This window comes from Ostrea edulis, chromosome 4 (assembly GCF_947568905.1).
Source record: "Ostrea edulis chromosome 4, xbOstEdul1.1, whole genome shotgun sequence".
Taxonomy (NCBI): domain Eukaryota; kingdom Metazoa; phylum Mollusca; class Bivalvia; order Ostreida; family Ostreidae; genus Ostrea; species Ostrea edulis.
Window position 1 is genome coordinate 71,165,665 of NC_079167.1, and position 24,057 is coordinate 71,189,721.

A 24,057-nucleotide genomic window follows, 5' to 3' on the forward strand; every position below is an offset into this window, starting at 1 on the left:
ACTTGTAACTTTAATTTTATTCTACAGATACAACAGTGTAAATATTCTACAAAGAAAAAGAATAATTCACAACCAGTTCATTTCAGTTTTATCATGTGAACACTAGTTGTGAGTACAAAGATAAAATATATCAAAATCACAGTAAAAGTAGATATCAACAAGCAGATGTTTCAGACTTAATATCAAAATCACAGTAAAAGTAGATATCAACAAGCAGATGTTTCAGACTTAATATTAGTCATAATATTGCAGCTTACAGTGATCACACAAATCAATATATTGCCAACAAACTACATGTATTATATTTAATTGCACTTACATAAAAAACAAAATAAATTGTTACAAATCAACTACTACAGAGTTATATGGGGGCCACAATGCTCATCTAAGTCGCCCTGCTGTAGGGTCATGAAATGAAGACAATTGAACTGCAAGACTCCAATTAGACTAACTGAATTTTTGTCATTCTTAAATTTTCCTAATATAGTCCTCAATGAAAGTTTGGACTCATGTTACTGACGTTGATGAATTTTACTAGTGACTACAGTGTATATGGACTTGGTCTGGTATTGGTTAACCGAGGTCAACCAATACCTGAGCTGGTCCATTTGAATAATTATAACAATGAGTAGCCCTCATCAGAAGTCAATACATGGTGACTGCTTCATCAAATGATAAGGAATTTGCAAGTTTTCACATTTTTTTTTTATCCTTCAACAATAAAAACATGTGCATTGAAAATAATAATAATAATAGCCTTCATTTATCCAGGATTACACAAATTAGCATATAGCTAGTTTCCATTGTGGTCCTGCATTAAAACATATACACAAACATAAATTAACATCTAAAATTAGTATCTAAACATAAATACGATATAAAAGGAAAAGGTGAAAAAATATAACATAATACACACCTAATTAGTGATCAAATTATTACCTAAATATGAATACATGGCATAAAAGGAAAGAAGAAATAACAATATTACAACAGTCAAAATCTAGATACTGTAATAATAATAAAATGTATTCTCAATTTTTTATATATATATATATCATATATATATTAGTAATGTTTGGTTAAGCCGTTAACGGCATCGAATATGAATTCTAGAGATTGAATTTGACTTTTTGATACATGCAATTTGATTGGGTGATTAAGAAGCCATTAAATCTATGATTGGTCAAGAGGGATATCTCGAATAAACCTCCTGAAGTTAATATTGAGGTAAACTCACCCTTGGTATACTGTCTGGACTAATCAGAGAGCATCAAAATTCCTGATCATTTACTAAAAGGATTTTTTTTACATTCTCAAAGAAAACCCTCTATTCTGGAAAAACTACACAATGCTTCATTCAGTACATTTATAATCATCTGTATAATATAAGTGGTAATGCATGCAATCCTATACCTATAATGAATACACAAAGTAACATGCTGCTATTTACCTCTTCATGGGGAGAGGAGCAGGTTGTCACCCTTGGCTATTGAAGCTGACCAAATGTACATGTACATGTATTTCACACATCAACATACAATCTGTTTACATGAATATATTCACAAAGTCAACATGTTTCAGATTATTTCCTCACAAAAAGAAGTATTTTTACAACTAGGTATTAACTTGTGTAATTGTACAGGTTTGGTGACATTTCTTACCACATTTTTATATAACTTGCAGGACCAGTACCATGCAAAAATATCTTTAGATCCTACTAGTTTTCAAGGTTACAAGTGAAGGCCTAGATTATTGTAAGAAGAATTCTGTATTATGCACTTGTACGTCCTGATTAGTGAAAAAGTCATGAAGCATAAAAACCTGATATACAATATTAGCACCTTTTTTCAACAGTCAGTAAATAAGGTTTAATTTGTAGTAGTTCAAAAGAACTTGTTTGCTATTTACATATTCATAATGACAACACATTTCCATACCTCACAATCTTTCATAATCACTTTCTTTTTGGACTCTTCAGAACACCTTATTCATTCCTATACCTGTATGTACACTTGTTCATTCACAATCTGTGTGAACATCACACACTCACACCCCTGTGAACAACTCCATCACTCATACAACACTATGAATACCTCCATCACTCATACAACACTATGAATACCTCCATCACTCTTACAACACTATGAATACCTCTATCACTCATACACCCCTATGAATACCTCTATCACTCATACACCCCTATGAATACCTCTATCACTCATACACCCCTATGAATACCTCCATCACTCATACACCCCTATGAATACCTCCATCACTCATACACCCCTATGAATACCTCCATCACTCATACAACACTATGAATACCTCCATCACTCATACACCTCTATGAATACCTCCATCACTCATACACCCCTATGAATACCTCCATCACTCATACAACACTATGAATACCTCCATCACTCATACAACACATACATGTACATCACTCATACAACACTATGAATACCTCCATCAATCCTATCTCTATGAACACCTCCATCAAACACCTCTGTGAACACCCCCCATCACTTGTACACCCCTGTGAATATCCCATCACTCATACACCTGTATGACCTCCTTCCACTCAGATTTTGGCCACACCCCATTGGGCTGGACATTAAATGCACTGCTTTTCCAATCCCAGGATTTGACCGGGACATCCCACTGCTTGCCGTAGTTAGCCTCGATGTAGGGTTGTGTTGGGCAGGGGACTCGTACTCTTATGTCCAATAGAAGTGTCCAGCACACGTCAAATTTTGGAAAGACATATCTAGCAAAATAGTCAGTTTGTCATGATTATGCTAATCTCATATTTACAAATCCCCTAAACACTGTATTGTATGTGTATCAGGCTATAAGCTTTCCCTTTATTTGGGTAATTTTGGTGTCAGGAGTATGAAGTGGATTTTCGTAAAATGTATATTGAAATCTTGGCGCTGTAACTTTTGGCACAATTTCATTTCACAATTCCATTTCACAATTAGTATATCATTTACATGGATAGAAATTTTGGCGCTTTTATTCTTGACATATTTCTGATCCACCAAAACAACTAACATTTCCAGTGCACCAAAATTATCCAGTCTATGGTAGGATATAATAAACAAATTAGTTGTACAAGTGGCTCTTTATATTATATGTATAAAGATTTATATTTTAGCAGCGATCATAAATTAGTGCACCACTGAGGGTGTTCAATATGAATCCTCTCTAATTCTATTGCATCTGCAGAACAAAAATTAAATGCTGGTTTCATAAATTGCTATTTACATGCCCATTAATATTTGTTCAAAAAACAATATATACATGTAGTTACAAAATTTTGGATGGTTATGTTAAATGTATTGTAAGTGAGATTTCACCCCTAGTCAGACTTACTTGAGTTTTCCACCCAAGTCAGAACTACACTGTAGTTGAATTTTTCTCATTTAATAGTTAGTCCTACTTGAGTTTACCCCCAAGTAAAATTGCACTTGAGTTTTTCCTGAGTCAGACCTATTTGAGTTATTCCCTTCAGTCAGAACTACATGCGTTTTCCCCTTGTGTCAGTCCTACTTGAGTTTTCCCCGAGTCACACCTACTTCAAGTTTTTCCCCATAGCCAGACCTACTTGAGTTTTTACCTGAGTCAGACCTACTTGAGTATTTCCCCATAGTCAGACGTACTTGAGTTTTCCCTGAGTCAGACGTACTTGAGTTTTTCCCCTGAGTTAGACCTACTTGAGTTTCTCCCGAGTCAGACCTACTTGAGTTTGGTGCGGGTTCGAATCCCGCCCGCGCCGTTAAATGAGAAAGTTTCCCAGTTTACTTTCGGAAGGTCGGTGTTCTTTTCACAGGTACATTGTATCCGGGTTCTCTCTCTCACCAATAAAAACTGGGTGCCACCAAATAACTGAAAAATTGTTGAGTCTGGCAGAAAACATCAATCAATCAATCAATCCCCTGAGTCAGACCTACGCTGTACTTGAGTTTTCCCCCTGAGGCAGACCTACTGGAGTTTTTCCCCTGAATCAGACCTACTTGAATTTTTCCTGAGTCAGACCTATTGAGTTATTCCCTTCAGTCAGAACTACATTCGTTTTCCCCTTGAGTCAGTCAGACTTGAGTTTTCCCTGAGTCACACCTACTTTAAGTTTTTCCCAGAGTCAGACCTACTTGAGTTTATTCCCTGAGCTGGCATCAGTCCCTCCATTCCACATTGTGTCTCCCTCTTCATAGAAAAAGAAAATATCCAGCTTAACTTCTCCAGCCTTGAATGACAACTCGTAGCTGTCTGTCACCTGTAACAACATTAGAATGACAACTCATAACTGTCTTTCACCTGTAATGGGCTGTGATGTCAGACAATATTCTGTGTCTTACTTACAGAATTACAACCTTTTACTGGTATAACAAGTCCAAACACACATCAAATAGTATCCCTACTAACTGCACCATTCCATATAATTTCTTCATTCTAGATGTGTGATTAAAGCATAAACTTGTGCATAGGATTCCATGAATGTCTTTACAGAATAGCGGCTGTGTGTTGTAGTGTAAAAATGTCTTTACAGAATAGCAGCTGTGTGTTGTAGTGTAGCAATGTCTTTACAGAATAGCAGCTATGTGTTGTAGTGTAACAACGTCTGTACAGAATAGTGGCTGTGTGTTGTAGTGTAACAATGCCTGTACAAAATAGCGGCTGTGTGTTGTAGTGTAACAATGTCTGTACAAAATAGTGGCTGTGTGTTGTAGTGTAACAATGCCTGTACAAAATAGCGGCTGTGTGTTGTAGTGTAACAATGTCTGTACAGAATAGCAGCTGTGTGTTGTAGTGTAACAATGTCTGTACAGAATAGCAGCTGTGTGTTGTAGTGTAACAATGTCTGTACAGAATCGCGGCTGTGTGTTGTAGTGTAACAATGCCTGTACAAAATAGCGGCTGTGTGTTGTAGTGTAATAATTTCTTTACAGAATAGCAGCTATGTGTTGTAGTGTAACAATGTCTGTACAGAATAGCAGCTGTGTGTTGTAGTGTAACAATGTCTTTACAGAATAGCAGCTGTGTGTTGTAGTGTAACAATGTCTGTACAGAATCGCGGCTGTGTGTTGTAGTGTAACAATGTCTGTACAGAATCGCGGCTGTGTGTTGTAGTGTAACAATGCCTGTACAAAATAGCGGCTGTGTGTTGTAGTGTAACAATGCCTGTACAGAATAGCGGCTGTGTGTTGTAGTGTAACAATGCCTGTACAGAATAGCGGCTGTGTGTTGTAGTGTAACAATGCCTGTACAGAATAGCGGCTGTGTGTTGTAGTGTAACAATGTCTGTACAGAATAGCAGCTGTGTGTTGTAGTGTAACAATGCCTGTACAGAATAGTGGCTGTGTGTTGTAGTGTAACAATGTCTGTACAGAATAGTGGCTGTGTGTTTTAGTGTAACAATGCCTGTACAGAATCGCGGCTGTGTGTTGTAGTGTAACAATGCCTGTACAGAATAGTGGCTGTGTGTTGTAGTGTAACAATGTCTTTACAGAATAGCAGCTGTGTGTTGTAGTGTAACAATGCCTGTACAGAATAGTGGCTGTGTGTTTTAGTGTAACAATGCCTGTACAGAATCGCGGCTGTGTGTTGTAGTGTAACAATGCCTGTACAGAATAGTGGCTGTGTGTTGTAGTGTAACAATGTCTTTACAGAATAGCAGCTGTGTGTTGTAGTGTATAAATCTTGACAAAGTGGATATCACCAAATTAGATACTGGTCCTTCATTGTCCTGCAACACTCCCAGTCATAATGCTTGTAATGTAAGCAGGCATATAGTGGTATTGTATATAGTGGTATTGTGTATAGTGGTATTGTATATAGTGGTATTGTGTATAGTGGTATTGTGTATAGTGGTATTGTATATAGTGGTATTGTGTATGGTGGTATTGTGTATAGTGGTATTGTGTATAGTGGTATTCTGTATAGTGGTATTCTGTATAGTGGTATTGTGTATAGTGGTATTGTGTATAGTGGTACAGTGTATAGTGATATTGTATATAGTGGTACTGTATATAGTGATATTGTGTATAGTGGTATTGTGTATAGTGGTACTGTGTATAGTGGGATTGTGTATGGTGGTATTCTGCATAGTGGTATTGTGTATAGTGGTATTGTATATAATGGTATTCTATATAGTGGTATTGTGTATAGTGGTATTCTATATAATGGTATTCTGTATAGTAGTATTGTGTATGGTGTTATTCTGTACAGTAGTATTTTATATAGTGGTATTCTGCACAGTGGTATTCTATATAGTGGTATTGTATATAGTGGTATTCTGTAGTGGTATCCTGCATGGTGGTATTCTGTATAGTGGTATTGTGTATAGTGGTATTGTGTATGGTGGTATTCTGTATAGTGGTATTCTGTATAGTGGTATTGTATATAGTGGTTTTGTGTATGGTGATATTCTGTATAGTGGTATTTTGTATAGTGGTATTGTGTATAGTGGTACTGTGTATAGTGGTATTCTGTATAGTGGTACTGTGTATAGTGGTCTTGTGTATAGTGGTTTTCTATATTGGTATTCTGTATAGTGGTATTGTGTATACCGGTATTGTGTATAGTGGTATTCTGTATAGTGGTATTCTGGATGGTGCTATTCTGTATGGAAGGGTTTGAAGCTAACTTTTCATGTCACCAGTCCAGCCGGACTGATGGGGTATAATTTCAACAAGTCCGCAGAAAATTTTACCAGTCCAGCAGAGTTTTCCAGAAATAATTAAACATATTTAATTTCGTTAATGTTATCAAAATGAAATTTAACTCAATATGTCTCAAACAATATTGTAACACTTAAATGTGGGATTTATATTTACGAATCAGATTCGTCTGATATCTACAGATCAAAGCATGCCAAATGTGTGTATAAAATTTCATAAGCATATGCTTTAGAAAATTATTCAGTCCCATCGGACTGACTAAAACAAATGTCAATCAGTTCGCCAGACTTTTAACCAGTCACAGACTGACGGGCATGTGTTAATTTCGAGCCCTGTATGGTAGTATTCTGTATAGTGGTATTCTGTAAAGTGGTATTCTGTATGGTGATATTGTATATAGTGGTATTGTGTATAGTGGTATTGTGTATAGTGGTATTCTGTATGGTGGTATTGTGTATAGTGGTATTCTATATAATGGTATTCTGTATAGTAGTATTGTGTATGGTGTTATTCTGTACAGTAGTATTTTATATAGTGGTATTCTGCACAGTGGTATTCTATATAGTGGTATTGTATATAGTGGTATTCTGTAGTGGTATCCTGCATGGTGGTATTCTGTATAGTGGTATTGTGTATAGTGGTATTGTGTATGGTGGTATTCTGTATAGTGGTATTCTGTATAGTGGTATTGTATATAGTGGTTTTGTGTATGGTGATATTCTGTATAGTGGTATTTTGTATAGTGGTATTGTGTATAGTGGTACTGTGTATAGTGGTATTCTGTATAGTGGTACTGTGTATAGTGGTCTTGTGTATAGTGGTTTTCTATATTGGTATTCTGTATAGTGGTATTGTGTATACCGGTATTGTGTATAGTGGTATTCTGTATAGTGGTATTCTGGATGGTGCTATTCTGTATGGAAGGGTTTGAAGCTAACTTTTCATGTCACCAGTCCAGCCGGACTGATGGGGTATAATTTCAACAAGTCCGCAGAAAATTTTACCAGTCCAGCAGAGTTTTCCAGAAATAATTAAACATATTTAATTTCGTTAATGTTATCAAAATGAAATTTAACTCAATATGTCTCAAACAATATTGTAACACTTAAATGTGGGATTTATATTTACGAATCAGATTCGTCTGATATCTACAGATCAAAGCATGCCAAATGTGTGTATAAAATTTCATAAGCATATGCTTTAGAAAATTATTCAGTCCCATCGGACTGACTAAAACAAATGTCAATCAGTTCGCCAGACTTTTAACCAGTCACAGACTGACGGGCATGTGTTAATTTCGAGCCCTGTATGGTAGTATTCTGTATAGTGGTATTCTGTAAAGTGGTATTCTGTATGGTGATATTGTATATAGTGGTATTGTGTATAGTGGTATTGTGTATAGTGGTATTCTGTATGGTGGTATTGTGTATAGTGGTATTGTGTATAGTGGTATTCTGTATAGTGGTATTGTGTATGGTGGTATTCTGTATAGTGGTATTTTATATAGTGGTATTGTGTATAGTGGTATTGTGTATAGTGGTATTGTGTATAGTGGTATTGTGTATAGTGGTATTGTGTATAGTGGTATTGTATATAGTGGTATTGTGTATAGTGATATTGTGTATAGTGATATTGTATATAGTGGTATTGTATATAGTGATATTCTGTATAGTGGTATTGTATATAGTGGTACTGTATATAGTGATATTCTGTATAGTGATATTGTATATAGTGGTATTGTATATAGTGGTATTGTGTATAGTGATATTCTGTATAGTGGTATTGTATATAGTGGTACTGTATATAGTGATATTCTGTATAGTGATATTGTATATAGTGGTATTGTGTATAGTGGTATTGTGTATAGTGATATTCTGTATACTGATATTGTATATAGTGGTATTATGTATAGTGGTATTGTGTATGGTGGTATTCTGTATAGTGGTATTGTGTATAGTGGTATTGTGTATAGTGGTATTCTTTATAGTGGTATTGTGTATAATGATATTCTGTATAGTGATATTCTGTATAGTGATATTGTATATAGTGGTATTATGTATAGTGGTATTGTGTATGGTGGTATTCTGTATAGTGGTATTGTGTATAGTGGTATTGTGTATAGTGGTATTGTGTATAGTGGTATTCTTTATAGTGGTATTGTGTATAATGATATTCTGTATAGTGATATTCTGTATAGTGGTATTCTATATAGTGGTATTCTGTATAGTGGTATTGTGTATAGTGATATTGTATATAGTGGTATTATGTATAGTGGTATTGTATATAGTGGTATTGTGTATTGTTCTATTCTGTATAGTGGTATTCTGTATAGTGGTATTGTGTATAGTGGTATTGTGTATAGTGGTATTGTGTATAGTGATATTCTGTATAGTGATATTGTATATAGTGGTATTGTGTATAGTGGTATTGTATATAGTGGTATTGTGTATGGTGGTATTGTGTATAGTGGTATTGTGTATAGTGGTACTGTGTATAGTGGTATTGTGTATAGTGGTTTTATAGTGGTATTGTGTATAGTGGTTTTCTATATAATGGTATTTTGTATAGTGGTATTCTATATAATGGTATTCGGTATACTTAAGGGTTTACTAGATAGCAGTATTTGATGTAATGGTATTCAATAGAGTGGCAGCCTACATAAAGTATTCTATACAGAGGTATTTTACAAATCTTACTTTGCCAAACACATGTTTAAGTGGAAGACCAGCTGTTTCCATGGCATCGATGATTTCTGGTTTGTGATCCTTAATCCAAATACCAAAGTCCACATCTTTAGAATAGGAGATGATACCACACTGTCGAAACCAACCTAAATCATTCATTAAGTCTACAGAATTTTTTTAAAATCATTCATTAAGTGTGTAAAAATATTCTGAAGCATTCATAAAGTGGCCGACAAATGAAACTTTAAAAATCATTCACAATGTGGATAGGCAAACCTTAAATTGTTAATAAATTGGATCGACCAACTTAAAAAATCATTCATAAAGTGGATAGACTAACTTAAAAATCATTCAATGACATAAAGTGGATAGACCAACTTCAAAAATCATTTATAAAGTGGATAGACCAACTTCAAAATCATTCATAAAGTGGATAGACCAACTTCAAAATCATTCATAAAGTGGAAAGTGGATAGACCAACTTTAAAATCATTCATAAAGTGGATAGACCAACTTCAAAATCATTCATAAAGTGGACAGCAGACTAACCTCAAATCTTGGCAAAATCATTTTCCAATGTGTAGAGGTGATAATAACAAGCATGCATTCTGTAGAACTCGTCCAAATCACTCACAACTACTGACATGTGCAGGAAAAGTTGGAGGATTCTTGTTATATGAACCATATCTTATATTTATTTTTGTATTCCTTCATATACGAGTTATGCGATTGATCACTGTTCATTATATTCACCTTTTCATACTAAAGATTGGTACTGTACACAGACAATTATATAACAATAATTATAATACTTTTCTGGGCAATTCTAGGCATGGGCACTGATAACTGAAAATTCCATGCTTACCTAGTGAGGTTCCACTACTGAGCCAGAAGGGGACCCCCAGACTATCTAAAACTTCCTTCCCTTTCACCAAGAGTTGTCTTGCCTTTCTTTGGAACCGCTGAGCATCTTCGGATTCATCTTGTGGATGTTGGGCATAAAACATTTTGGCTCTTTCGTGATTACATTCCAGGAAGTGAGAGTTTTGGTTCATGTGGAGAAAATGACGGATTGATTTAGGAACACTGATAAGCAGACCATCTATAGTCAGTCTTCGAGTCTCAAACCTAAAAACAAAAATGGCTGCTTTTATTTCTGTCAACAACTCTTCCTTAAATTACGAATTCACTTTATCTGGAGAAAAACTGTCCAGTTTTGTACTGTTGATAAACAATAAAGTTCTTGTGCTATTGGGATTCTAACTTTAGCTGGATTCCTAATTTAGTGTGATTTATATTTTTAGCTCGATTCCACGTTACCAGGATTCTTATTTCAATGGGATAGATCAATATTTTGGTAGGACTAAAATTTTGACACAATTTATATTTTTGTATTGTTTTGGTTCAGTTGTAAGTGTACTAATTTATGATCACCAGCAAAATATGAATTTGAACAGAAATAACATAAAAGGTTGGTTGTGCTAGTTCATGATTACACAATTAAAATTATTCCTGCAATGGCCTGCAACTAGAATTTGAATCCGCTAATGTAAATGCTTCAATCCTCTATGCTACTGTTGGTCATCCATATAAGTAAAAATAATCCAATTCAAAGTGCTGCAGCTGGCATCTTGTGATGATGACATTCAAATATCTAAATGTTTTAACAGATTTACAGAAAATTTGTATTATGTAGATTTATTGTTGCTGAGTCACTAAGGTCTTAAGAAAATATTTCAGAGGCAATTCATGTACAACCAGGCAGAGGGTAACACGATAAATTTTAGAGTTTGTCAAATTTTTATGCCCCCCTTTAAAGAAGAGGGGCATGTTGCTTTGCACCTGTTGGTTGGTCGGTTGGTCAGTAGAAATGTCGGTCGGTAGACCACATGTTGTTTGCTCAATATCTCGAGAACCATTTACTTGATCGTAATGATATTTCATATGTGTTGGTTATGAGTAGAGAGGACCCCCATTGATTTTCAGGTCAAAGGTCAATCCACTCTGGACATAGGAAGACACTGTCTGCTCAATATCTTGAGAACCCTTTGCTTGACAGAAATCAAACTTGGTACACTGGTACATCCTAAGGAGTAGATGACCCTTATTAATTTTGAGGTCATATGGTCAAAGGTCAAACTGGACAAAGGAATATTCTGCCTGCTCAATATCTTGGGAACCCTTCTATTGACAGATACCAAATTTGGTACACTGATACATCCTAAGGAGTAGATGACCCCTATTGATTTTGAGGTCACATGGTCAAAGGCCAAACTGGACATGGGAATATACTGTCCATTCAATATCTGGAGAACCCTTTGCTTGACCAACATCAAACTTGTTCATATGTTGGTTGGTTATGAGAAGAAGAAGACCCCTATTGATTTCAGGTGAAGAGGTCAAAGGTTAAGGTCAATCCACTCTGGACATAAGAAGATACTGTCCGCTCAATATCTTGAGAAACCTTTCCTTGATAGACATCAAACTTGGTACACTGGTGCATCTTAAGGAGTAGATGACCCCTACTGATTTTGAAGTCACATTGTCAAAGATCAAGAGTCAAACTGGATATATATTTTCCATTCAATATCTCGAAAATCCTTTGCTTGACAGACATCAAACTTGGCACACTGGTACATCATAAAGAGTAGATGACCCTTTTAAAATTTGAGTTCATAAGGTAAAAATTAAACCAGACATAGTAATATATTGTCTCCTATATTTTAAGAATCATTTGCTTGATTGACACCAAACTTGGTACACTGGTACATCATAGGGAGTAGATGACCCTATTCATTTTAGGTCACATGGTCAATCCACTCAGGACATGGGAAGATATTGTCTGTTCAATATGTTGAATTGGTTTAGCACTACTATGATTTAAATAATATATGTGTATAATCCTTTTCAATTTTACACCATAGGGGGGCATATATGTTTTACAAACATGTCTTGTTAATCATGTGTTGATACTGGTACATGTTTATTTAATGAACTAATAACATTGATCTCTAATTTTACTACAGTGTCTATAAACTAAAATAAAGAGCAGATAACTTTTGCCAGGTGATTGAAATTTGTAAGAATATATAGAAAAAATTCAACTCTGTACTAATAATATGTTTATGACAATTACTATGACTCTAAAAGAAAAGAAAAAACATTTGTGTGCCTATATTAGAGACAGTGCTTATTTTTTTTTATTGTCTATGGAATTTTTTTTAAAACTCTTATTCCTATTCTCCTTTTGATTTAAATGTATTCATCTATGATTGATATACATGTATATATATATATATATATATATATATAATTATATTACACATCATATGCCCCTGCTGTGGCCCCAAAGCTGAGGTCAGAGGTCGGCATCTGTATCTGACTGGTCCAAAGGAATCCTGAGCGGGGGTAGAAGACCACCACATGCATGGTCAGATCTGGCTGCTCCATGTCCTGTAGAAACATGTGAGTGATGATCCGCTGGGGAGGGGATCCAGGATTTTTTAGGTGGAAGTCAGGATTATCCTCTTTGGCATCTACAGCAGCAAATCCACTGTGACGGAACTTTGACAAGACCAGAGACTAAAAATCATATATTCATTGATATAGTTACATCTAGGGCAATCATTCCAGTGGGTTTGCTTTCAGGTTAAAGTTTTCATTTCTTTCAGCAGTAATAAAACAAAAGGAGTGTTGGATTTTGTTATACCTTGATGACATAGTGTGCAGTGGCTGAGGAAGAACTGAATCTCATTGTCATAAATGTTGAAGAATACCCCCACCCCCCAGTCTTAATGAAATATTGTTGAAGAATAACCCCCCTCAGTCTTAATGAGATATTGTTGAAGAATAAGTGAATAACACCTTCCCACCCACCCCGGTCTTAATGAGATATTGTTGAGGAACACACACCCCCAACCCCCCGGTCTTAATGAATTATCTTAAAGAATAACCCCCCAACCCCTTGTTGGTCTTAATGAGATATTGCTTTGAAGAATAAAATCTCTTCACCTAGGTGGTAATTCCCTAACACAATCATCATTTCTTTTAAAATCATATTACATTATGTAGCATTTTCAATAACTGTTTAGCAAAAGACACCATAAAGGACTATGGATGATAATAGCCTTTCTGGCCCCCCATTAAACTAAAAATTTCAAAGCTTTAAAGGATGCTTACATCTTCTTTTATTTCACAAGAGAATCATTTCCAATACATTTTCACATATTTAGAGTACATAGCATCTAAACATCTAAAGTGATGAAGTTCCTCAATACTAAACTTTAATCAAAATGATAATTTTTGTGCAATGCCAATTGTTTTTGTTTAATGAAAACAGAGGGCAGCTTTGAATAAATTTTTCTATCAATTATGTGTACTAGCTAAAAAGATAAATCAATGGTATGAACATATAGTTTGTCCATGTCTGTACTTGATGTTTTCTATAAGGAAAACTCTGTGAAAAAGATAGCTATTCTATATAAAAATATCTAAAATTGTAGTAAAACATCAAGTTTATGATGTCATAATTCAAAGATTACATAATTTCCTCAAAATGAAAATAACTATGGAGTTACATGGGATTCTTGGACAAAATATACTTATTACATAACTTTGAAACAAAAGCAAAAATGTCGAGGAAAATGGAAAATGAAGCCTAATCGAATAAATCATTCTACTTACATAATGTACTTACTATAGTCCTATATCTTGGTATACTTTATGAAAACTTGCTTCCAAAACTGGATTAATTTAACACATACCATTGCAACTCTGTGTCCAAAGACTCCGAATGTGACAGCCTTTTTCTTCAGGTGACAGAAGACGGCACACCGACCTTCATTGTCCGAGTAGTTTTCCTGCTCCTGAATCTTGTACAAAATCTCAGGTTCGATGACAAAAATCACACCCTCCAAGTCTTCCCAAACAGTTAATACCTTCTTCACTAGAAGCTAGGACCAGACAAAAAAATAATTCATTGATTGAAATGTATGGAGGTGTTGAATTTATTCATCAACTATAAGTACATTATATAGTACTTTGATATATTGACGAAAACCATGAATTATGTTGATGCAGATCTATATATTCATAAGGCGTTATAATTCATAAATGGGTGTCTGGGTAGCACAGAGGTAGCGCTCTCGCTTCTCACTGCTGCGACCCAAGTTTGATCTCCATGATTGGCAGTGGTTGTATGTGAGAGGGTATGGCGGTCGCCCGCTCGGACACGTGGGTTTCCTCCGGGTACTCCGGTTTCCTCCCACATAAATGACCTCCTAGCGCAAACATCTGTGCATTAAAGGACCCCATTGGAAATAAGCTTTCGAGCTTTCATGGGTTATTCTTGGTATCTATGTATGTATGTTTGTATGTATGTATATACCAAATATTTTATTTAAAGCAGATTATGAAAAGGTATGCACCACACATTACATCAACTCAATTAACAATCAACAAATTATAGAAATACATGAGTAGACAGTCGTAGACAATGTTAATAACTTATTTCCTTTATTGGAAAAAAATATTAATTTTGTCTTTTATTTAAAACCATCATTTCATGATTTTTTTAACAAAGTTTCATAATAATATCTTTTTTCATAATGATGTAGAACACAAATAAAAAACATATGTTCATAACTGTCGGCGCACAAACTTCATCTTCATCCATTACATGATGTTATTTAACTTCAGGATTTCAGTTGTTATTTTCTTTTTTATGGCCTTCCCATCTTCGGTTCTGATGTCATTCCCTTCACAGATTTCTTGTGCCATTTAAACACTAGTGCCCTGCCAACATTCTGGTGATCTGATGTGTTTTCCATCTCATGTTTTGTTTGAGTGGGGTTCAAATCACGGCTTACATAATATTTCATGATTTCTCGAGCACCAAGAATGCTGTTGACGTCATATTGTGCAAATTTCATAACAGGTATGTTTAAAAATGACATCACATCTCTGCCGTTTATAATGTCCTGTGGTTGTAACACCAGTATATTACATGAAAATCATCACTGATCCCATTGATATAAATTTTAATGCGATACATTTAATATGAAACCATTTGCTTTCATCTAACTGAGTGGTACAAAGGAAACATCTACTTATTTTTGTATGTGAGCCAACAATGCAGATGGATACCTTTTTATTCAGTATTATCTCATTTATCTCTTATTATTTATTTCAATTTTTACATTTTTTTTTAGAATAAGTAAAAGTTTTCTCATGTAAAAAAAAATCTCTTTGATCTGATGCCGCTGCGTATTTCAAAATTTATTAACATTGTCTACGACTTTTTGGGACAACACTCATATATCTACACCATATCTAGATTACTGTACAAAGATCATAAAATGTCTCACCTTTATATCATATGTTCGATGATGCTGGTCCTGAAATTAGAAAACCTGGTATTCATTACAATGTATTTTTTGAAAGAAATTCATGCTCAAAATTGCAGCGCTATTAAAACTCCTCGGTGAAAATCAGACGACCTGTGTTTGTGGTGTTGTTTCTCTGCTGTTATGTCAATTTTGCGTTAATAAAAGCACCTTTTCTCATGGGTGCAATACAGACATTCTACACACAACAGAAACTGGATTGGTTAAATGTAGATCCATATATAAACAATATTTACAGTCATATAATTGAAAAGAGATGAATTATTGCTCTTATTATCTGAAAAAGGCATAATCTATTCAATGAACACATGTACAGAATACAAAACCAACAGAAGATTATATAATTAATCAGAGACAGAAAACACAACTTTTGAACTTGACACTCTTTGTCCATTTAATTAAGGTAGATCTACACTCGGCCTTAAATGGACTCAATCATGAAAAAATTGCCTTTACAAGATAAATATATATTCCAGTAATAGATAGACATTGAAAAATATATATGTTGACATGCTATTTTCATTGTTATTGCTTCTCAAAAGTAAGCACCCCATCAACATTAAGGAAAATGCACTCCTACTTCTTTATTTTTCTTAATAATTATTATTTTCTCAAACAAATGGGCTGTAATAAGCAACATAGACTATATACCCTTTATTTAATGATACGTAATCATTTATTCTAATAAATTGGAATAAATATTTTCATAATGTACACTTTGTGAGCCCAAACATTTTAAAAGAAATACTGTAGGAAATACCATTTGACGTCAATATTGGTCTTTTCCTTAATTTTTATGGACCAAACCTTGAATTAATTGTTTTTAATTTACAGATTATTATCTTAGAATAAGGATTTGAGTAAGAAAATCATATGTTGACATATTATTTTAGAAACTATCAGCTCTACAACAAGTACACCCCTCCCCCCCAAATCTTGAAAAATCATACATTATCATATCTTCGTAAGACATGTGAGGTTTGAGCATATTTACAACATTGAATAATAATTTGAACTATGCTAAACTATAACTATTATAAGATACATGTGGTTTACAATTAAATTTTACATTTCATCTGGAAAAAATATTCTAGAGAAGGCTTTGCACAATGTAAATGTAAAACGAAAGTAAAAAACTGAATTTTGATGATTTTGCTTATATGATTAATGCATATGTGTAATGTGTGATATATCTTATATCCCGAGACAAAGTTTTAAATTAATCTCTACAGGTCATGAAATCATTTACATGTACATAAATTGGATATATGCACATGTACACGTACACCACTTACGCCGGTCTAAGTAGATGCAATCTCAATAAGGAACTAATAAGATGCCGCCCCAATAATTTTGAAAAAGGAGAGAGGATGAGGAAACAAGAGGCTCATGGGCCACATCGCTCACCTGAGTCACCTTGGTCCATATCAGAAGATTTTCCATATCTATTTGCATGTAAAACCGTAGTCCCTATTATGGCCCCAAACCTACCCCTGGAGGCCATGGTTTTTGCAAACTTGAATCTACACTATGTCAGAAAGCTTTTATGTAAATGTGAACTTCTTTGGCCCAATGGTTCTTGAGAAGAAGATTTTTAAAGATTTTTCCTATATATTTGTATGTAAAACTTTGATCCCCTATTGTGGCCCCATCCTACCCCAGGGGGCCATGATTTTAACAAACCTGAATCTGCACTATATCAGAAAGCTTTCATATAAATCTCAGCTTTTCTGGCTTAGTGGTTCTGGGAAGAAGATTTTTAAAGATTTTTCATATATATTTGTATGTAAAACTTTGACCCCCTATTGTGGCCCCATCCGACCCCCGGGGGCCATGATCTTAACAATTTATAATCTGCTCTATATCAGGAAGCTTTCATATAAATCTCAGCTTTTCTAGCTCAGTGGTTCTTGAGAAGAAGATTTTAAAAGATTTTTCCTATAAATTTGTATGTAAAACTTTGATGCCCCTCTTGAGGCCCCATCCAATCCCCGGGGTCCATGATTTTAACAAACTTGAATCTGCACTATATCAAAAAAAAAAAAAAACAAACCAAAAAAAATCCAAACAAACAAACTTTGACCCCCTATTGTGGCCCCATCCGACCCCCGGGGGCCATGATTTTAACAATTTAGAATCTGTACTATATCAGGAAGCTTTCATATAAATCTCAGCTTTTCTGGCTCAGTGGTTCTTGGGAAGAAGATTTTTAAAGATTTTTCCTATATATTTGTATGTAAAACTTTGACCCCCTATTGTGGCCCCATCCGACCCCCGGGGGCCATGATTTTAACAATTTAGAATCTGTACTATATCAGGAAGCTTTCATATAAATCTCAGCTTTTCTGGCTCAGTGGTTCTTGGGAAGTAGATTTTTAAAGATTTTTCCTATATATTTGTATGTAAAACTTTGACCCCCTATTGTGGCCCCATCCGACCCCCGGGGGGCCATGATTTTAACACTTTAGAATCTGTACTATATCAGGAAGCTTTCATATAAATCTCAGCTTTTCTGGCTCAGTGGTTCTTGGGAAGAAGATTTTTAAAGATTTTTCCTATATATTTGTATGTAAAACTTTGACCCCCTATTGTGGCCCCATCCGACCCCCGGGGGCCATGATTTTAACAATTTAGAATCTGTACTATATCAGGAAGCTTTCATATAAATCTCAGCTTTTCTGGCTCAGTGGTTCTTGGGAAGTAGATTTTTAAAGATTTTTCCTATATATTTGTATGTAAAACTTTGACCCCCTATTGTGGCCCCATCCGACCCCCGGGGGGCCATGATTTTAACACTTTAGAATCTGTACTATATCAGGAAGCTTTCATATAAATCTCAGCTTTTCTGGCTCAGTGGTTCTTGGGAAGAAGATTTTTAAAGATTTTTCCTATATATTTGTATGTAAAACTTTGACCCCCTATTGTGGCCCCATCCGACCCCCGGGGGCCATGATTTTAACAATTTAGAATCTGTACTATATCAGGAAGCTTTCATATAAATCTCAGTTTTTCTGGCTCAGTGGTTCTTGAGAAGAAGATTTTTAAAGATTTTCCCTATATATTTGTATGTAAAACTTTGATCCCCTATTGTGGCCCCATCCTACCCCAGGGGGCCATGATTTTAACAATTTAGAATCTGCATTATATAAGGAAGCTTTCATATAAATCTCAGCTTTTCTGGCTCAGTGGTTCTTGAGAAGAAGATTTTTAAAGATTTTTCCTATATATTTGTATGTAAAACTTTGACCCCCTATTGTGGCCCCATCCGACCCCCGGGGGCCATGATTTTAACAATTTAGAATCTGCATTATATAAGGAAGCTTTTATATAAATCTCAGCTTTTCTGGCTCAGTGGTTCTTGAGAAGAAGATTTTTAAAGATTTTCCCTATATATTTGTATGTAAAATTTTGATCCCCTATTGTGGCCCCATCCGACCCCCGGGGGCCATGATTTTAACAATTTAGAATCTGCACTACCTAATATAGCTTATCTATAAATTTCATCTTTTCTGGCCCAGTGGTTCTTGAGAAGAAGATTTTTTAATGACCCTACCCTATTTTTACCTTTTCTTGATTATCTCCCCTTGGAAGGTGGCCTGGCCCTTTATTTTAACAATTTAGAATTCCCTTTACCTAAAGATGTTTTGTGCCAACTTTGGTTGAAATTGGTCCAGTGGTTGTTGAGAAGAAGTTGAAAATGTGAAAAGTTTACAGACGGACGGACGCCGAAATACGGGTGATCAGAAAAGCTCACTTGAGCTTTCAGCTCAGGTGAGCTAAAAATGACAAATTCATGACAGTCGGTGAAATAAAACAAATTATTTGCAGCTGATCTTTGAAGCTTGCGTCAATATCTGTAACATTGTAGCAGCGAACACAACTACGATATCTGTGGTCACTGGAGCAGTGAAATGTGAACTTTTCTTTTTTACACGAGCATACCATGTATTTGTTGATGATAATTTGGAACCTATTCTAACCCGGATCCTCACAAAAGAAATATTATCATGATGCTCGTGGAAATCTGAATTGGTCTGACCTCCCCCTTTCCCATCTGTCTCCCCCCCTTTCTGATGCTCCACAATTCCATATGTTGAACATTTGGATAATAGTAAAACTTTTACAAATACATGAATAGTCAATGTACACTGAATGCCTCATGGACATGTACAATGTAATTGACACACCCTCATCCACCAAAATGTTGTTTGTTCTCCAACCATTTTTTTTTCTAAAGCTATAATCATCTCTATCTCCCCCTCTTAAAAAAAAACACCACAAAATCTCAACTTTTAAATTTGACTGATAAGATAAGAACACCCAGGAAGGAATTGATATCGGATATTCATATCTCGTATCGCCATGTAAAAATCACATTTCGGAAAACAGAAGCGTGGTTCCGCATTTACATTTGATTGTGACGTAGGCCGAGTATAGGTCTACTTTAATTCCAATGAATTGTTTCCTAGACTTTATTGAAAATTATGAGATGTGTTCCCATAGATAAAGGAGTTGTTGATTACAAGGGTATATATAGTGATGTTTGTTTAGAGATATTTGTATAGTGATGTTCGTTTATTGTATAGAGATGTTGACTTGTGTAGTGATCTTTGTATAGTGATGTTTGTATAGATCTTTGTATAGAGATGTGGTAAAATGTGTATAGTGATGTTGTAGAATGTGTATAGTGATGTTGTAGAATGTTTGTATAGTGATGTTGTAGAATGTGTATAGTGATGTTGTAGAATGTTTGTATAGTGATGTTGTAGAATGTGTATAGTGATGTTGTAGAATGTTTGTATAGTGATGTTGTAGAATGTGTATAGTGATGTTGTAGAATGTTTGTATAGTGATGTTGTAGAATGTGTATAGTGATGTTGTAGAATGTGTATAGTGATGTTGTAGAATGTTTGTATAGTGATGTTGTAGAACGCTTGTATAGAGATGTGGTAGAATGTGTATAGTGATGTTGTAGAATGTGTATAGTGATGTTGTAGAATGCTTGTATAGATCTTTGTATAGTGATGTTGTAGAATGTGTATAGTGATGTTGTAGAATGTTTGTATAGTGATGTTGTACAATGTTTGTAAAGTGATGTTGTAGAATGTGTATAGTGATGTTGTAGAATGTTTGTATAGTGATGTTGTAGAATGTTTGTATAGTGATGTTGTAGAATGTTTGTATAGTGATGTTGTAGAATGTTTGTAAAGTGATGTTGTAGAATGTGTATAGTGATGTTGTAGAATGTTTGTATAGTGATGTTGTACAATGTTTGTATAGTGATGTTGTAGAATGTTTGTATAGTGATGTTGTAGAATGTTTGTATAGTGATGTTGTAGAATGTTTGTATAGTGATGTTGTAGAATGCTTGTATAGATCTTTGTATAGTGATGTTGTAGAATGTGTATAGTGATGTTGTAGAATACTTGTATAGATCTTTGTATAGTGATGTTGTAGAATGTTTGTATAGTGATTCTGTAGAATGTTTGTATAGTGATGTTGTAGAATGCTTGTATAGTGATGTTGTAGAATGTTTGTAAAGTGATGTTGTAGAATGTTTGTACAGTGATGTTGTAGAATGTTTGTATAGTGATGTTGTAGAATGTTTGTATAGTGATGTTGTAGAATGTTTGTAAAGTGATGTTGTAGAATGTGTATAGTGATGTTGTAGAATGCTTGTATAGTGATGTTGTAGAATGTTTGTATAGTGATGTTGTAGAATGCTTGTATAGTGATGTTGTAGAATGTTTGTAAAGTGATGTTGTAGAATGTTTGTATAGTGATGTTGTAGAATGTTTGTAAAGTGATGTTGTAGAATGTGTATAGTGATGTTGTAGAATGTTTGTATAGTGATGTTGTAGAATGCTTGTATAGATCTTTGTATAGTGATGTTGTAGAATGTGTATAGTGATGTTGTAGAATGTTTGTATAGTGATGTTGTAGAATGTTTGTATAGTGATGTTGTAGAATGTGTATAGTGATGTTGTAGAATGCTTGTATAGTGATGTTGTAGAATGTTTGTATAGTGATGTTGTAGAATGCTTGTATAGTGATGTTGTAGAATGTTTGTAAAGTGATGTTGTAGAATGTTTGTATAGTGATGTTGTAGAATGTTTGTAAAGTGATGTTGTAGAATGTGTATAGTGATGTTGTAGAATGTTTGTATAGTGATGTTGTAGAATGCTTGTATAGATCTTTGTATAGTGATGTTGTAGAATGTTTGTATAGTGATGTTGTAGAATGTTTGTATAGTGATGTTGTAGAATGTTTGTATAGTGATGTTGTAGAATGTTTGTATAGTGATGTTGTAGAATGTGTATAATGATGTTGTAGAATGTTTGTATAGTGATGTTGTAGAATGTGTATAGTGATGTTGTAGAATGTTTGTATAGTGATGTTGTAGAATGTTTCTATAGTGATGTTGTAGAATGTTTGTATAGTGATATTGTAGAATGTGTATAGTGATGTTGTAGAATGTTTGTATAGTGATGTTGTAGAATGCTTGTATAGTGATGTTGTAGAATGTGTATAATGATGTTGTAGAATGTTTGTATAGTGATGTTGTAGAATGTGTATAGTGATGTTGTAGAATGTGTATAATGATGTTGTAGAATGTTTGTATAGTGATGTTGTAGAATGTGTATAGTGATGTTGTAGAATGCTTGTATAGATCTTTGTATAGTGATGTTGTAGAATGTGTATAGTGATGTTGTAGAATGTTTGTATAGTGATGTTGTAGAATGTTTGTATAGTGATGTTGTAGAATGTGTATAGTGATGTTGTAGAATGTGTATAGTGATGTTGTAGAATGTTTGTATAGTGATGTTGTAGAATGTGTATAGTGATGTGGTAGAATGTGTGTATAGTGATGTTATAGAATGTTTGTATAGTGATGTTGTAGAATGTGTATAGTGATGTTGTAGAATGTTTGTATAGTGATGTTGTAGAATGTTTGTATAGTGATGTTGTAGAATGTTTGTATAGTGATGTTGTAGAATGTTTGTATAGTGATGTTGTAGAATGTGTATAGTGATGTTGTAGAATGTTTGTATAGTGATGTTGTAGAATGTTTGTATAGTGATGTTGTAGAATGTTTGTATAGTGATGTTGTAGAATGTGTATAGTGATGTTGTAGTATATATGTACATGCCCAATAGTTGAAGTTATCGATTTATTTAAAATTATCATTATATTGAAATCCATTTTATGTTCCAAGGCAGTGCTGTTTACATAGTTTTACAAACTTGAAAGGTTTGGGCATTTTTATCATACAATTAGTAACTTGAAAAGATTGAGAGTAGAAAAAAGGAAAGTAGAGGCAGTCGACTGCTGAGAGCATACATTTCAGAACATTTCGCGTGTCACAGTGAAGGCAGCAGAAATGAAATGTATATATAACATAAAAATATTTTAATCATACATGTTTTAATGATTTTTGATATAAAACCTTGGGAGAAAACTATATAAACATGAAGCTGCGCTCGCTCAAACGGTAGCACCGTCAACATATTATATAATTGAAACAAGATCGATCATCATAAATACCGAATTGATGATCAATGTTATCATTGTAATGAAAAATTACTAAGTGTCACTTACATTATCAATGCAGGTGACAAAATGTATAGAACTGTAGAAATGAAAACCTAAACGGATTTTAAGATTTTTAAGAGGTGTGCATGATCTTACACTTTTGGATGGGAATTGGAACCAAAGGAAACCCTGGAAAATAAGAAACACGACACCAACGAGTCCTAAATACTTCAGAATCTGCCATCGTCTCATTTCTCACTCATTCACTCATATTTTCATTTGGAAACAAGGGCGCAGACATATTACAGTACCGCACCCACTGGTAGACCCTTTAAAAAATATTTAAATATGCAAGCCTTATCATCTACTGCAATAAATTTTTTTTACAAAAGTGGTTTCTTCTACATATTTTAATTTGGTGTTTTTTCTTCTTCTTTTTTTTCGTCGAAATATCTTTATTCACCCCGGAATCATTTTATCGTCGGCAACGTGTACATCATCACAGCATCGACATGCCGGGCTGACCCATATGGTGTGTGTTTTGGTTTGGGCTTGGACTGAGGATTCTTTACAGAAATGGAGGAGCTAACCTATGTTGAGACGTTAAAATTCATTGTGGTGTGTTTTATGTGGTATATATTCAGTGCCGGAGGAAACATCATCGGGAAGTTGGTGCTGAACGAGATTCCGTATCCTATGACAGTTACAATGACGCAACTCGTCTCCATCTCTGTGTACATGGAACCCATTCTC

At 34.5% G+C, this 24,057-nt stretch overlaps 2 protein-coding genes across 2 annotated transcripts in view; one reads left to right on the forward strand and one right to left on the reverse strand.

Annotated features, from left to right (window-relative positions):
• On the reverse strand, positions 1-23,638 carry LOC125669495 (ribitol-5-phosphate transferase FKTN-like). The gene is made up of 8 exons (XM_048904031.2): positions 23,461-23,638; positions 15,733-15,762; positions 14,131-14,319; positions 12,690-12,949; positions 10,233-10,495; positions 9,380-9,513; positions 4,155-4,279; positions 1-2,770 (listed from the first exon to the last, which is right to left on the reverse strand). Exons 1-8 carry the CDS (start codon positions 23,554-23,556, stop codon positions 2,554-2,556), a joined length of 1,314 nt encoding a protein of 437 aa, XP_048759988.2. The 5' UTR covers positions 23,557-23,638; the 3' UTR covers positions 1-2,553.
• Positions 23,639-23,703: 65 nt separating this feature from the next.
• Positions 23,704-24,057, forward strand: part of LOC125669496 (solute carrier family 35 member E1 homolog) — a 12,233-nt gene continuing 11,879 nt past the window's right edge. The window contains exon 1 of the mRNA XM_048904032.2: positions 23,704-24,057. This exon is cut by the window's right edge and continues 145 nt beyond it. Within this exon, the coding sequence (XP_048759989.1) occupies positions 23,881-24,057 (177 nt within the window). The 5' untranslated portion in view covers positions 23,704-23,880.

Excerpts from the sequence above, each read along its gene's own strand:
- LOC125669495 (XM_048904031.2), bottom strand. The coding sequence starts at position 23,556 with ATGAGACGATGGCAGATTCTGAAGTATTTAGGACTCGTTGGTGTCGTG. Across the intron at positions 14,320-15,732 it reads ATCGAACATATGATATAAAG|CTTCTAGTGAAGAAGGTATT; the intron begins GTGAGACATTTT and ends GTCTGGTCCTAG. Across the intron at positions 2,771-4,154 it reads AGCTCAGGGAATAAACTCAA|ATATGTCTTTCCAAAATTTG; the intron begins GTAGGTCTGACT and ends CTATTTTGCTAG.